A 15,355-nucleotide genomic window follows, 5' to 3' on the forward strand; every position below is an offset into this window, starting at 1 on the left:
GATTATTCGTGGGGATGTATCTAACTTCAGAGAGAACTAGATCATTTCTCAGGTCTGCCTGCCTTGCTCAGTTTCCTTCTGTATGAATGCCCTAACTGGTAGCCATTATGGCCACTGGGCTCACATCATCCTGGCTTAGCATCCTCCCATGTCTAAGAGAACATGGTGCCCATAAGTGCCAGCACAACAGCTTGAGTCTCACGCCCATGCCTGAATCACCTGCTATGGTTGGAGAGAGAAGGTGGAGGATACTCTGGTCAAATACAAGCCACCTGCCCTTCTCCTGTGGCCAAGCAGGACACCATGGTTGACAGCCCCTTCATGTCAACATGATATAGGGAGAGGGCAGTTCTCTAAAAGAAAAGAAGGGAGATTTTATTGGAAGAAGGGAGATAAACAAACCTTAGAGCTATTACACCTACATTTCATTCTGAGAGACAAAGATGCCTACAGATGGATGGAGAGGCATCATAAGGTTTGGGGGCCTTGTTCTGATTTATGAAAAACTGATGAAGGAAAATGCAAAAGGGAGTGGCCAGGATGGTGACCAGCTGGAAAAAGGACTCAGGAAGGGCTCTGGAACTTCCCTATGAATTAGACAAATAAGGATTTTGGGTGTGGGAATAATCAAGTATGATCTTAGGTGAAAAAAGCTTAGATTAAGATGAGGAAATAAAATGAAGAGAAAGAAAGGAAGAAGAGAGGGAAAGGGAGCCAAAAAATGGAATAAATGGACCATCAAGGAATGCTTGAAAGAGCAGATCAGTAAAGTAGGCAGTCAAAATCCAGAATTTCTTGACTTATACATAGTGCCACATTGCTTGATTTTTTAAAGAGAGAAAACCCATCGGGTGACAAACCTGTACTGGGAGGGTATGCCTGATTTTCAACAAATTGGAAAATTATGTAGGGACCATGGATTGAATGAAAAGGGAAGTTCATTTTTCTTAAGTTGAAAATGCCTGTAGGGATTTCTTGATAGTAATAAATAATTATGAGTGACGAGCTATTTAATTAAACATATATATCTATATGTACTTTTCCAATTCTAAACAGGCATTGTCTTGTCCCATGTATTTTGCCATTATCTCCGTGGGTCAGTATGCTTTTGTCCCACATGTATTTAATGTCTAGTAAATTGCTTAAATCTTTTCCTGCTGACCTTTGCATTTTAGATTTAACACTTTTTTTGTAGCAGGTTTACTCTCTCACTGTCATACTCTAAACTAAAACTTATTTTCTGTTCACACCATCCATTTCCTCTCTCATTCATTTATTACATAGATAAATTTAGTAAGCATCTACTATATGCACAGGTGCCCTGTGGGCGTCTAGGACCTTCACTAGAATACCGAAGGGAACAAATACAACCCTTACAGCCTAGTGAGGAAGAAAACATCACCGATAAGCCCAGAAACACATCCACAATTACACACTGTGGTGTTATGAGAGAAAATGACAGGAGGTGGGGACCAGTGTAAATGGGGTGAGGACTAGATAGGTGAGACCTCTTTGAGGAAGTGATATTAAAGCAGAGCTCATGAGGATGAGAAGGAGTTAAACGGATGAAGAGTGGAAAGATGAGTGTTGCTGGTGTTACTGGCAGAGAGAAGAGCAAATACAGAACCCTAACGTATAAAAAAGGTCAGCATGGCAGAAATTGAACTCAAATGACAGCGGCTTTCCTTTCTTTCCATTTCCGAACTCCTCCGTCAGAGTAAATGGTCCAGTAGATCAAGGGCTGTGTCCTTTGATTCTGTTGCTTCCCTCCCAGGAGTGTGCTTGTTGCTAAGCTGTTGTCTCTGATCTCCAAATCCATCCCTCTTTAGTCTGCTTTATGATACTGGGATTCTGCTAGCCATATTTTTCCTTTGCCTAGCTGGCTTCAAGTTAGGCTGTGTCGGTAGGGGGTGCTATAAGGATGCAGAGAAAACACTTACACTTTGCTCACCACTTATCAGCATCATCCCAGCTTTTATTTACCCCAGAAGCAGTTGGTTCTAAATTCCTTTTTTTCTTTCTCTCTCTAATCCTCAGAGGCAGGCCCATTCAGAGATACCAGCATCAGCAGGGCAATGCCCTTCCTTAGAAGCCTGGATTTCCACTCTACAGGGTCCCTCCCCCAAGCTTCTAGGTGATAATAACTCCATCCTCTTATTTGTCTTCCCAGCCCTTAGGGCAGTAGCTGCCTCCTGCAGTTACTCTCTTTTTCTATTCAGCGTCTCTTTCTTTTTTTTGCATTTTCAGTCCTCCAATATCTGTTTTAACAATTCTTTATATTAAATTCTCTCTGTTAAGATAACTGGTATTGTTTCTGTTTTCCTGTTTGGTTCTGACTAATGCATAGATGGTTTAACGATCTGCTCTTGCCCGTACTTGCCACCTTCTTAACGAGGAGCTCCAGCTGGGCTCATCCAAGCCTAGTGTCATTGAGTGGGAAAGGTCAACCACAAGCAAGAAATGATGATTGTCAAGCTTGAAGATGCATTTTTCTTAAAAGCTTACACAGTCTGCCGATTCCCAATCTCCACTATGCAATATCTTTTCCAAGGTTAGCAGAATTATAAAAACATCAATTTGGCCATTATTGACTTTTCAACCTGGATACCAGGAAAGTATTTCAGCAGCTTCAATAAATTAAATCTGGCCACCTAGCTCTCAGACTGGCAGGCTCCTACATCATTGACAGAGAGGATGGGGAAAAACAGTTTTCCCAGCTGTTGCTGTAAATGATGTGCATTGTGTTCACAGCTATTAGCAGGTGGAGAATTTGAAGTGTGGGTAGATTGCAGAGATGCCTGCTTTAAAAATGCATAAGCACTTTGTGAGTTTGCTAAGTCATGTTTCACTCAGCTCAGTTTGAATTTTTCTTTGGGGGAAAATATTCTCCATTCTTTCCTCTTTTCTTCTTTATTTACCAATATGGACTCCACAGTTAGGGCTATGGTGAAAGGGTCCAAAGCTAGTCATACAATTTGTTTGTTTGGGTATTAATTTTTCCAAGTTGCAAAATGCTCCAAGACTTGAGGCATTAAGGATGTGGGGCAACTGAATTTCTTTCCCCTTCTTCATTTAATACAAAATACAACTTCCTCCCTGCTGTGGATTTTAATTTATTTGGTGTGTCTGCAAGTACATTTTTAATTCTGGAAGACTCACCATATTTGAATTTATAAACACTGTACCATAAAAGTTATTTTCTCCCTCCCTCCTTTCCTTCCTCCTACTTTCCTTTCTTCCTCCTTCCTTCTTTCCTTCATTCCAAAAAGATCCCCATGTTAGAAACTATGTACCAAACACTGGATATGCTTGTGGTTATTGTCCATGTCCATACCAGAAGCACATGTTACTAAATGCTCATTATGCATTTTTCTGATGGGTCCAGTTGTAGAATCAGTGTCCTTCCTAACATGATTTTCCAGTCAGACCTAAGAATTCATTGTATATCATACTGGTAGAAATATTATAATTATACCTAGCAAGCTTCTGATTAGTTTATGTAGAGCAGTGTCTGGCTCTAAGAAGATTCATACAACAAAAATGTATGAAAAAATGGAAGGTTTATTGTTTGCTACATACCATGAAACATGCTTTGTATAAACTAGCTCATTTAATCTTTTAAAAACCCATGTAAGGAAAATACTATTATCCTTATTTTGCAGATGAGGAAACTGAGTCTCAGAGAGTTTGTTATCCAGGTTCCCACAGGATGACTCTGAAGCCTGAGATCTGCTCTATGTTGTCAATTTGATACAATTCAGAATATGTGTTCAGCTCCTTTATTCATTCATCAAACATTTATTAAACCTCTAGTATGTGTTAGCACCACAAATTATGTAATATCCAACAAATTATTGGATATTATTAATATCTTATAAAAAATAAGGTAGAGCTATTAGGTTTTTTAACCAGTAAGTAGTCAATAATCCTCCCCACTTCCAAGGGCCATGGATTTTCCCCCCTCTTTAGTAGCAATAGATTACACTTTACTTGGAATGAAATGGTTAAATGGTTTTCTCCACACTTTAAATTTTGGGTAATCATTTGCAACCAATTTTCTCCCCAAATGGAGAGAATTATTCCAGCCAGTATTGAAACCTCAGCAACTTGGAAGTCAAAGTATACTCCAAATTGGCATACAAGGTAATTATGAGACTGCCATTTCCTATAATTGGGGGGATTCTAGAATACCTTACGCTACAGAATTAACCTTCCATAGCTCCTTCCACACCTGTGAACACACCTCAGGTCCTCACACACCTCTTCCACGTTCTGGTCTTAAGTCCCTTGGCTTGTGGTTTTACATTCCCTCCCCAAATGGGTAAGTTCTTGGGAAAACATAGTCAGGCAATCAATGCTTCCAGAAGAGGAAATGAACTAGTCATATTCTCAGCTCTGATTGTTTTTCAAATTTCATAGTGAGTCTTCACAATCACCCCAGCTGTACTGTATTCATTGCATCTCCTATTTTGATTTCAATAAAATATAAAGACTTCAGAAGCCATCTTATAAGTTATCTTGCCAAAATAGTAAAACATTCAAATGTTTCTCATAAAATTTTGAACCATGTGGTAGCATGACAAGTTACACTAAAGTTAAATCATTCACTTTCCTTTTAATCGTGATATTGCCTGGAATAAGTGGGAAGTTATACTTCTATTTGCCTGATGCCTGGAGGATCCCAGCTGACATTTGAATTCATGATCATCCCTGCAGTTGAGGGAGGAAATAGCTGCTTCAGTGCCAGATTCCTGGCGTGACCACTTAGTTGAGGGTATGTGCAGTTTTCCAGATGAATACACACGGATCCCTCATGCGGTAGTGTTTGTGTTGTTAATAGCTTTTATAGAAGAGTCAGGTTTCCCTCTGCGTCCCCTGAATGGAGTGACTTTACCATCGGGAAGCTTACTCTTAGGAAGAAAAACACAGGGATTTCAATTCTACTGGTTCAACAGGATTCATGGCCAAAATATGTTGTCATCTTATTTTAAGGTAACACAGGCATGCTCCAGCATATTTTTCTTCTCTTATGCTTTTTCATCTTCTTCCTCCTTTTCTTCCTTCTTTGTCACAGATTAAGTTCAATTTCTGAATTTTTCTCAGAAAGAATCAAACTAAATCAACTCTGGGTTGATGTGATTACTTTGCTTTGACCCCCATTACTGGAACCGTTTCTCAATTGAGTCATATCAGTACAGGGATTGCTGGGTCTGAGAAGCAGATGCAAATTCTGCCTTCTGAAAGAGAAAAATGATCCTCTCAAAATCCGTGGTGGTATATTTTCTATTGCTGATATTTTCAGTCACCAACTAATGCACATTGGGCAGTTTCTCTGGTACATGGAGCATATTAATTTGTGATAGCCTGGGAAAAGTAGGGTCTTAGTGCTGTGGTGATTCCTTTTGGCTAATTGGATTGTTGCATTTAATTTGATGGGTATATAAATACAATGGTTACTCAGTCACATTTTAAAAAGTGGTTTGAAAGAGTTAGCATGGTATAAGTTAGAGCTACATTTAGAGTTGTGATTTACAGGAACTTTTTTTTTACCTCTGGATAAATGAACCAAGATCAGTTATTATCCGTGGTTAAATTGTTTAGATATGTAAAGGATAGTCATTGTACAAGAAGATAAGAAACAACTTTCTTAATCATTTCTATTCTAAGTTTCCTCTATCTTGACCATATTAAAAATTGTGATAAAGTAGGATCCTATTATCATATGACACATTAGTTAAGAGAATCATATATAGTGCAAGTTAAAATTGGATCTCTTTTAAAACATATAAAGACATTACATTATCCTTGTTCCTCAATATTAGTATCATAAAAAAGACTTTTACTTTCATGGCTTAAGTACAACAAGCTATAGTAAGTGCTCAGCACGTAATATAGGATCAGGAAATAGTGAATTTCCTGATCCTATGTTATGATCCTACAGCCTGACTATGGCTGCTCAGAGGGTGGAAGATTGGGAGCAATGGCTTATGTCTGGGATGTTGTTTGTGCCATGACTGTGGGTTTTTAGTTCATGGAGCCTCTAACTGCCTACCTGTAAAATGGCTCTGCCTGCAAATAGCTGAATGCAGTATTCTACCAAATTGTTTTGATGGCAGAGGCATGTGAAGAGGGACTTGTACTGTCTTAAAAACAAAATGAAATTTAGTGACTCATATGACTGAAAAGGCTACCAACAAGACTAGATTCCGGTGTGGCTGGATCCAGCTACTTAAAAGTTATTTGAATAAATTCTTGGGAAGAAGTTAGTCACACATCCTGTGGAAAAAGAATATCCACAGTATGCCTTGGGCTATTTGCTGGGATTACAACAATGGATACTTTACTGTGCTCCCTTTGGGGAACTCATATCAAATAGGTGAGAGGTATAAGATCACAAAGAATTATAACAGAATGTCATATATGCAATAACAGAAGTACTTACAAGATATAACCATAACTCTGTCAAAGAATAAACAGTTTTGAAGAGAGGCGAACAAAGACTTCAGAAAGACGCTAAAGCGTGAACATTGTTTTGAAAGATAAGTAGGAGTTGCACAGGCAAGCAAAATGAAGAAAAATGGTCAGTTGCCTTGTTTGTGGCATTTGGGAGAGCTGTGTTCCAATCCTAGTTCTGCCACTTACAAATTGTGCATTCTGTGGCAAGCTTTCTTAACTTCTCAGGGTCTGAGTTTCCTTATCTGGAGACTGGAAGTAGAACCGCTGAGTTCATAGAATAATTGTGAAGGTCCATTGGGGTGATGAATGCACAGAGCTGAGCTGGGGGCTGAAACCTAGTAAGCCCTCCATGACTGGCAGCAGTCATTCCACTCCTATAGACTCCGGTTGCTGAACCTGACTGCTATCACGTGGAGCTTTGGATTAGGATCTAACATCAGCCACGTAAAACCAGCCAGCCTTTACTGGGTGCTTACTGTGTGCTACATACCACATTCAGAATTTTCCTTTGACTTACCTTAATCCTCCCTGCAACTCTAAATAGAAGGAAAATTATTGTCCTCATCTCCCAGGTGAGGAAACTGAAGGTTGAGAATTCAAGGGGCAAGGCAAGATAGCAAGGTTAGGAAATAATGTGGCGGGGTGTTCCTACCCAGGGCTTAAGCATTATGCTATATTTCCTCTTAGGCTGTATGCTTTAATTATTCTCCTTTCCCAGTGGCTTTGCTTGTCTCTCTGTGATGTAGCCCACCCTGTGTGTCTTCCCACGTCTTGTAAACACATGGTTCTGCGTTGGTCATGTGTGTGTGTTCACGAGTTTTGCTGCTATTCCAAGTTGTACTGGGCTGACATTAATCCCCTGGGTCCTGTGCTTACCTTGCAGGTGAGCCTTCCAGGTGGTCATCGTTACACTGTGATTGCTGCTGCAAGAATGGCAAGGGTGACAAAGAAGGGGAGAGTGGCACATCTTGCAACGACCTCTCCACCTCCAGCTGCGATAGCCAGTCTGAGGCCAGCTCTCCCCAGGAGACTGTCATCTGTGGGCCAGTGACACGCCAGACCAACATCCAGACTCTGGACCGTCCCATCAAGAAGGGCCCCGTCCAGCTGATCCAACAGTCAGAGATGCGGCGAAAAAGCGATCTGCTGCGGACTCTGACCTCGGGCTCCAGGGAGTCGAACATGAGCAGCAAAAAAAAAGCTGTTAAGGAAAAGCTCTCAATTGAGGAAGAGCTGGAAAAATGTATCCAGGATTTCCTAAAGATAAAAATTCCAGATCGGTTCCCTGAGAGAAAACATCCTTGGCAATCTGAACTTTTACGGAAGTATCATCTATAGGGGTGGGCTGGGGGATGGGAGAATAAACAATCCAAGTCATCATTTTGGAATAAACCTCCTAAAAAAGAGATCATATTTTAAAGGAAAAATAACTACTACTAATACATTTGTTAGAACAAAATAGCCCATTGATATTCTACTGCCTACTTTACCTAGTTCACCTTAACATGTGAATCCACAGGGTAGAATTCTTTCCAAATGTGGAAGTACAAGAAAATGTTTCTTTTTGTTTGTTTGTTTGTTACCTTGGTCCTATGCGCTGAGTACCTTATATATAACGAGACTCGGCTACATAAGAATAGCTAAGCGGCCTTGGGAATAAATTTTTCCCAAACTGGGTTTTTCCCTCAGTTTCTACCTCCCTCCTCTGAATGAGGACATGGTAGAAAGAGTTCTGTCCCAGTGGCATATGTTTGGATTTTTAATTTTGCTCTTTCTTTCGTTTATGGGTTAAGAAATGAAAGGCAGATTTATATGACTTTTCACTCTAATCTATTATGTGCCAGTTTATATTGATTCTGTATGCATGAGTATTTGTGCAACACGTGCACAACTGAATATGTATATACACACAGTGCACATGACCTTGGGCCCTGGACTTCCTAGGAGATGAGCCTCTGTTGCCTGGCAGCCCCTCGCAGAGCAGCACTTCCCACAGATGGGTCTTTGCCCCATTCTTAGGCCCCTTCTCAGAAGATTTTCAGCCATTCTTGACAACACTTTCCAACTTGAAATAGCCCTCATCAGCAGCAAATTGTCTTCCTTATTTTGAAATCAATACCCTTAGGCTCTATTTTACTGCTCTGCTCTTTCTCTGCACTTGGAGACGGTGAGAAGAACTGGCCAAGCATTCTTTGTATTACAAAAAATTCTTATCAACAAGAAATTACTACTAGATGACCCTACACTCAGCCTTCTCTACTCTGAGCTAAATTATCTTCCTTCTTTCAATGTTTCCAGATTCTTATTGCCCACATTTCAATGAAGTAGCCTATCTATGTAGTCCATAATAAATTCTCTGTATTTCTCTTTAGTTATGGAGCTGAGAACAACACACAGTACTTGAATAAGGGCACAGACTTTTGTTTATTTGTTTGTTTGCTTGTTTATTTAGGGGGAATTAATATTCCACATACCTCCTGATAATTTCTCGTAATTTTTAAAAACTACAATGCCACATAGTTACTTGCTTGTAGTCAGGTTCAAGTTTTGTTTGCCTTTGGGATTTGGCTGTGTCCATACAAGGATTTGGCTGTGTATTTTTTCTGATGTCTATAAACAACTCTGCTGGATAACTGGAGGTCCAAAATAAAGGTTTTAGATTTTTAAACCATCTTTGTTGACTACATGTTGGCCTGTATAGACGCAGCCAAAAAGAAATTGTTATAAGTCATCTATCCTTGTAACTCTGTATTCTATTAATGTACCAAAAGCTCTTTCAGAGAAATGTAATGTGGTAAATGAAGGTTTTATTTTCTATTTTCAACATTCCTCATGCATTTCAGTAGGAACTGAAAAAAAAGGAATTGGTCTGTCAGTCATTAATTATGTGCCAAGTACTCCTGAGTTTTTCTGTGTGTGTGTGAGTGTGTGTGTATGTGTATCACAGGTAATAAAGGCAACTGGATAATGTCTGCAGGAGGGAACAACAATGTCAGATTGCCTCCTTTTGAAATTTATCACTGATGCACATTTATTATCTAAGAGGTTCTGTCTTGATTGGGTTACAGGCATCCATTAGTATAGAGAGTCTTTCTGAACTTTTGTAAATTTTGCCTTCATACCTGGCAGACAAACTCAGCCAATGTTTTCTTGTCCTGATGGTTCTAATGGACTTTAAAGTTTTAAATGAAAAAGTTTAAATGAAAAAATTCATTTTGGGAATGAAGGTGTCAAGAGAATTATAATTTATGAGTTTAACTGTTTTTCTTTTATGTATTAGTGATATATTAGCAGATATTTGATCTTAATTACAAGGTCACTTTGTTTAAAAAGCCTACCGATATATCTTCCTTCTTTTCAGTGTTTCTTGACACCACATCAAAATACCATCATGGTAATAATAGAAGATTCTGCGAAGAATCATGGAGCTTAATAGATCAAGAAGGAATTGAATTTGAGGAAAATATCCCCAAACTCACTTTGGTCAAATGAATCTTATAATCTCACAAGAAATACTGTCAAAAAGTTTTAAGTCTAAATCAAATGGCCAAAGTTCCAACTTCTGTAAATTTCGGACCTGATTATAATGGCATCAAGATAGGGACATAGTAGTAAGAATTGGAAGGTTGAAATGGCAATCAACCCACTACTTCTATTACATACTTTAAACTGGAAATCAAACACTGCAAAGAAATTGTCCATGACTCCATTCCTCTCCCTTGGTCTTTTGGCCTGATGTTATAAATGATTTTTGCCCAGGCACTCTTTATATCCTCTGTGAACAAAAATTGTGGTAGAAAATGATTTAAAAAGCATTTTAAGAAAAAATTCTGGGCCAATTCTAGACTTGTACCCCATCTATGGTGAAAAGTCCAAATAGCTAAGACAACAATGTGGTGTTTATTTGTGTGGGAATTGGCTTATAGGTGAAGATAGCCTTGGTCAGTGAAAGGCTCTGAGGGGAGTTATCAAGCAAGGGCGATGTAGGCCTGCAATATTGGAAATGAGCTCTGGGTAACTGAGCCCTGGTAGTCACTATGAATCAGGCATTTTTCCTTGCAGTTAAAATGGTTTTTCAGAACTTTCAGTTCGATTCTGGACAGAACAATATATGTGGTTCACTCTGTGAATATTGGCTATGACAGGGGCCAGAAATTGCTGATATGAAGACACTAATCAATCACATTGGATGGGTAAAATGAATGGGGACTCCTATACAGAGAGCCCTAACTCAGATTGCCTCCTGGGAAATACTGGAATGCTCAAAGTCCAGTGAGCTTGTGGAGTCATTCCCTAGAGGCATTTATGTCTCCTGAAGCCAGAAAACTATTTATAAATCCCCCTTCCCACTATCAAAAGAGGTAGTGCTGAACATTAATCAGAAAAAGGGGAAGATCGGAAAGTGAAACTGTTAGATCATTGTGGCAGTGTGTTCTCTACTCTTCTGCTAAGAAAAACTTGCACGTAGATGTGGCCATAAAAACAACAAAGTGAAGTGGCTTCCAAAATATGCAATGATGTTATCCTTTGTAATTGCAATTACAGTTATGGTACTGGAATTGCATGCATGGAGAACTAAAATAAAAAAGGGAACAATGCACAAATTGTAAGTGTTCCCTTTGCTCTTTATTCCTCCATAAATATGTGTACCCCAATGGTTTCATTTTTTGGGAAAATATCTGTTAAAGATAAACCAGCATGGAATTTCTCTTTTTTCCAGCCTTAATTCATAGGCGCAGGTGTTTGTACTCCTTTTTCTGAACCCCTTGGCTGCCCTTGCTTGTTCTTCTGGATTACTTTTGCTTCCCTCGACTTTTGGTTTCTCTCTGAGTACCCTATGTCTGTGCCAAGCAAAGCATGCTCCAGTGAGAAAAAGAAAAGTCATACATGGAGTTTTGCAAAATTATTTACCCGCGATGGGAACCAAACTTTGATTTTCATATATTATCTTTTGCTACAGTTTCAGCCTTCTAACTTTGTATCTACCATAGTGCATTAAGGCAGAGCAATTGAGTGCAGGCATTTTCTGTCACTAGATACCATGCTTAGTGGGATTTAACTAATCTTGATCTTCTAGATGATCTCTACAAGAATGTCTAAAACCCCTCCCATGAACTTTCAGGAAAAATTCTTTGTCATCTTCACTCAACATAGCAATTTTCAGACAAAAAGTAAAAAGAGTTATTTCTTCCCCCGGTGCTTCTGTGGCAGATAAATGTTTTTGCCAATTTGCACACTGGGTTACAGGTTTAGCATGGGCCATTTCTCTCTTTAATGTCTCAGTATTGTTGGCATCTTGCAATCTTGATGGCCCACTGTTCTAATTTATTTATTTTCTCTTATATTGTCAAAATAACACACTAGAGAAAGAATCAGGGTGAGCATTCTGTATTCTGTATTCAGACTTAAAATGGAGTTGGATGTCATTTGTACAGGACTATATAATGATTAATATCTGCAGAGAAATTAGACCAAATGAAACCTGCTGGAATGGGTTTGATTTATATTGCCTTCATCATTCCTGGTTTTAGATGAAATGGTTATTGCTCTCCACTCCTGCCGAAAGAAAAAGGTCTTACACTTTAATAATCACAGTCTTGTGATGCAACTAGAGAGCCCATTTGTTTGAAATGCCTGTTTTCTCATCTTGCCTTACACTTTGGAATGGAGATTCTTTCCCCAGCAGTGAGTTTTCATTGCATACTCTTCAGCAGATTTTCAGTACTAAGTATGAATAAAACTCACGTGTAGCATTTTTGTAAAAAGGTAGACCCCCTCACATTTACCCCAGAGAGTCTGATTTAGAATGTTTGAAGTGGTGCCAAGGAATGTGCATTTTGAGCAACCATCCTTAATGATTTTCATGGGGATTATCTGTGGATCTTTGAGAAACTCTGCTGCTTAGGGACTATGCAAAGCACTTCCTAGTGATACGTCCTCACTTCTTTCTCATTGCTCTTACTTTCTTCCTGACATAAATAAGTGTAAGGCAAAACATGCATTATTTATTATCTTAGGAGAAATGGTCCAAAGACAAACATTACAGGACTAAAGTAGAGTAGATTTCCATGATCCCTTTGTCATTTCATGTCTGTCAACCATAACATCCCCCCGAATTTACATATGTTTGTGGCCTTTTTTTGCCCATCTGAAGGTCTGAATCATCACAGTTTTATCCATGGGTAGATGGGAGAACATCTCTAAGTGAGATTTATCCTAATGATACCCAAGGAGGAATGAAATAATGACTTTTCCCAGGGAGAATTATTCATTTCCAGACTCTTATTCATTTATATCTGAGGAACTTGAAAGTGACCCATATTTCAATGCTTTGTGTGTTCCCAAAGTGGTTCCAATAACTGTACATACAAAGGTCACTAAAATGAACATGGCATTATTAGTGAACTCAACTGTATTCCGCCAATAAAATCTTGAGCCATGGCATCATTAAATGTGTCCAGTTAACTCATGCAAGACTATGACACTCAGACAACTGATGATCCTGGTCCCTAACATAAACTGAGAACTTCAGGCAAGAGCCATGAATGAAAATAAGTGCAAAAAAAAGGAATAAGGAGCAAATTCAAAATAGTGGTCATATTCCATGTGGAATAATACAAAGGAAAGTGAAATACTATAATTTTTCATTCACTCTGACCAGTGGAGATGGTCAAACAAAACTTTCTGGAGCCTTTAAATGAACCATTGGCTCTATCCATGGAGCAGAATAATTGCATGGATGTCAAATATCTGCATTTTATAAGAAATAGGGAGCAAATATCTTAAATTCATACTTGTCATGATTATCGTAAAGACTACGGCCCAAAGGAAGTGAAGAATGGTTAGTGAAACTGATGAAATCAAACAGCTATTAAGATCATTTGGCCAAGATAAAAAGAAAAGTTGATTCGGTTTGCTGTCTTCCCTCCTAACTCCCCAAGTCAAATCTCTTCACTACCACAGCTTCCCAACCTTTAAAAAATGTTCCTCTTGCTGGTGAACGGATTATATCATTTATTGAGTAAAGACTTTGAAGTTCCTAGTTTGTTACCTTGCTTTATTTGAGAAATTTACTTTAAAAACGTAAATTTGCTTTGGCCTACCAGTTTACCAGCAATCAAGGGTCTTGTCCAGGGAAGGGGGCTGGAGGCGAGGGGAGGGCTGACTTCTCTTAGCACCTGTATACAGCTAGAGGGGCGAGGATGTCTCCTCTCTCCAACCACCTCCTCTAAGTTGTCAGTTTATTCCTAGAATTGATCTTTTGCTAATTTACCTGCATTTTCACAATAAATATCAACATAACTTCAGATTCTCTCTTGTTTATGTTGGCTCCATCTATTATAAGTAGAACCTGAATGGGTGTACAGCAAAGTAGCGGAGAAAAGAGGCTTTGGAATTTCCTCAGCACAGGAGTGGAGTGTGTGTGTGTGTGTGTGTGTGCGCCCGCGCGCGCACTCACGCAATTTTTAGCTCGGTGTTGGGCAGTAGCTAATAGCCATGGTAGTGACATCCACATGAATGGTTAACAGCTGTTTAGTTCAACATAGTATTTGTCTGCTTCTGTGGGTATTGGCCCTTGCAATGTTGAGTAAAGCTGGGCTCCTGATGTGAAATTCAAACTGTGATGCATTACAGATTTCTGGGAAAAATCAAACTCATTTCCATTCACATAGACTCTAATAGCATTTTACACACACACATACAAACAGAAAAGAAAAAAGAAGAAAGGATTTCTTTTCAACCTAACTGTACATAGCATTCACATTGATCAGCAATTTTTCTCAGTTGCAGCCAGTGGTCAGTGGTTTATCACTAGATGTGAGAAACAGAAACAATTTCATTTCTCTCCTCTGATTTGTGTGAATTACATGCAATTAAGGCAGTGGCTCCCAACCAGGGGCAAATCCCCTTCCCTCTCCTCCTAGAAAATTTTGGCAATATCTGGATACATTTTTGGTTGTCACAACTAAGGGAGAGGGTTGATCCAGGTAGAGGTTAGAATTGATGCACAAGACAGTCCCACAACCCTCAACAAAGAATCATCTGCTCCAGAATGTCGATAGTGCTAAGATTAAGAATTAAGAGTTGGCTCAAACTTACCAAGGCATTCTTTCTGTACCACATATAGAAATACTTCTGAAGAGAGAGGATTTTTAAAAAATGATAATAATTAGTACCAACTTATATATAGGGTTTATCTGAAATCAGGTGCAGTTACTCTTCTCACATGGTTGTGAAAACTGAGATTTAGGGAGAGCAGTGATTTTTTTCCAGGGTTTAGTAATGAGACAGGCCAGTGACCTTGTGTCTGTCTTCCACTCTGTGCTCTTTTGGCCTCAGAGAAATTTTACTTAGTGAAGTTTTCAACATTATAATCGCTAACTGTTTTTCAGGAAGCACTTTGGGAGCCTTCCTAGTTCACATGACACTGTTAAGGAAGTTTTTCAAGCTGATCAACAGTAGACAACAAGGTGTTTGCAGAAATGAAATGGGAATGAAGAGGAAGCAGTGTTTAGAACAGGGTAATCATTTCATTATCTTATCTGCTCATTGCATATTTTGTTTCTGTGAATTGAATATCACCTCCCTAAATATGACACTTAGATCTTGAAAACTATGTTTCCCAGACTCACCAGTAGTGGGCCCCACACCCTTGTTTACAACTACAAGCTCTGGCTATAGTTTTTACTTACTGACTTTATTAAGACACCCTATGTCTTAAATAAATTTGGGGATTTTCTTTTAATTTGTCCTTCCAATATCCTGGGATGATAAATTATTAGCTCAGTCTAGTCCTATTTCACAACAGGGAAAATGAGGGCCTGTGGAGTTTAAATCAGTCATTCACTCATTTGTACATTTAGGCAGTTGGTATATATTAGTTGAGTGTGAACCATGT

At 39.0% G+C, this 15,355-nt stretch overlaps 1 protein-coding gene across 1 annotated transcript in view; it reads left to right on the forward strand.

Annotated features, from left to right (window-relative positions):
- The window catches only part of KCTD16 (potassium channel tetramerization domain containing 16), a 306,981-nt gene extending 293,218 nt beyond the window's left edge, over nt 1-13,763 (forward strand). The window contains exon 3 of the mRNA XM_058280237.1: nt 7,340-13,763. Coding sequence (XP_058136220.1) covers nt 7,340-7,794 — 455 coding nt within the window. The 3' untranslated portion in view covers nt 7,795-13,763. The remainder of the gene's footprint in view (nt 1-7,339) is intronic.
- Nucleotides 13,764-15,355: the final 1,592 nt, after the last annotated feature.

This window comes from Dasypus novemcinctus, chromosome 2, assembly GCF_030445035.2.
Source record: "Dasypus novemcinctus isolate mDasNov1 chromosome 2, mDasNov1.1.hap2, whole genome shotgun sequence".
Lineage (NCBI taxonomy): Eukaryota > Metazoa > Chordata > Mammalia > Cingulata > Dasypodidae > Dasypus > Dasypus novemcinctus.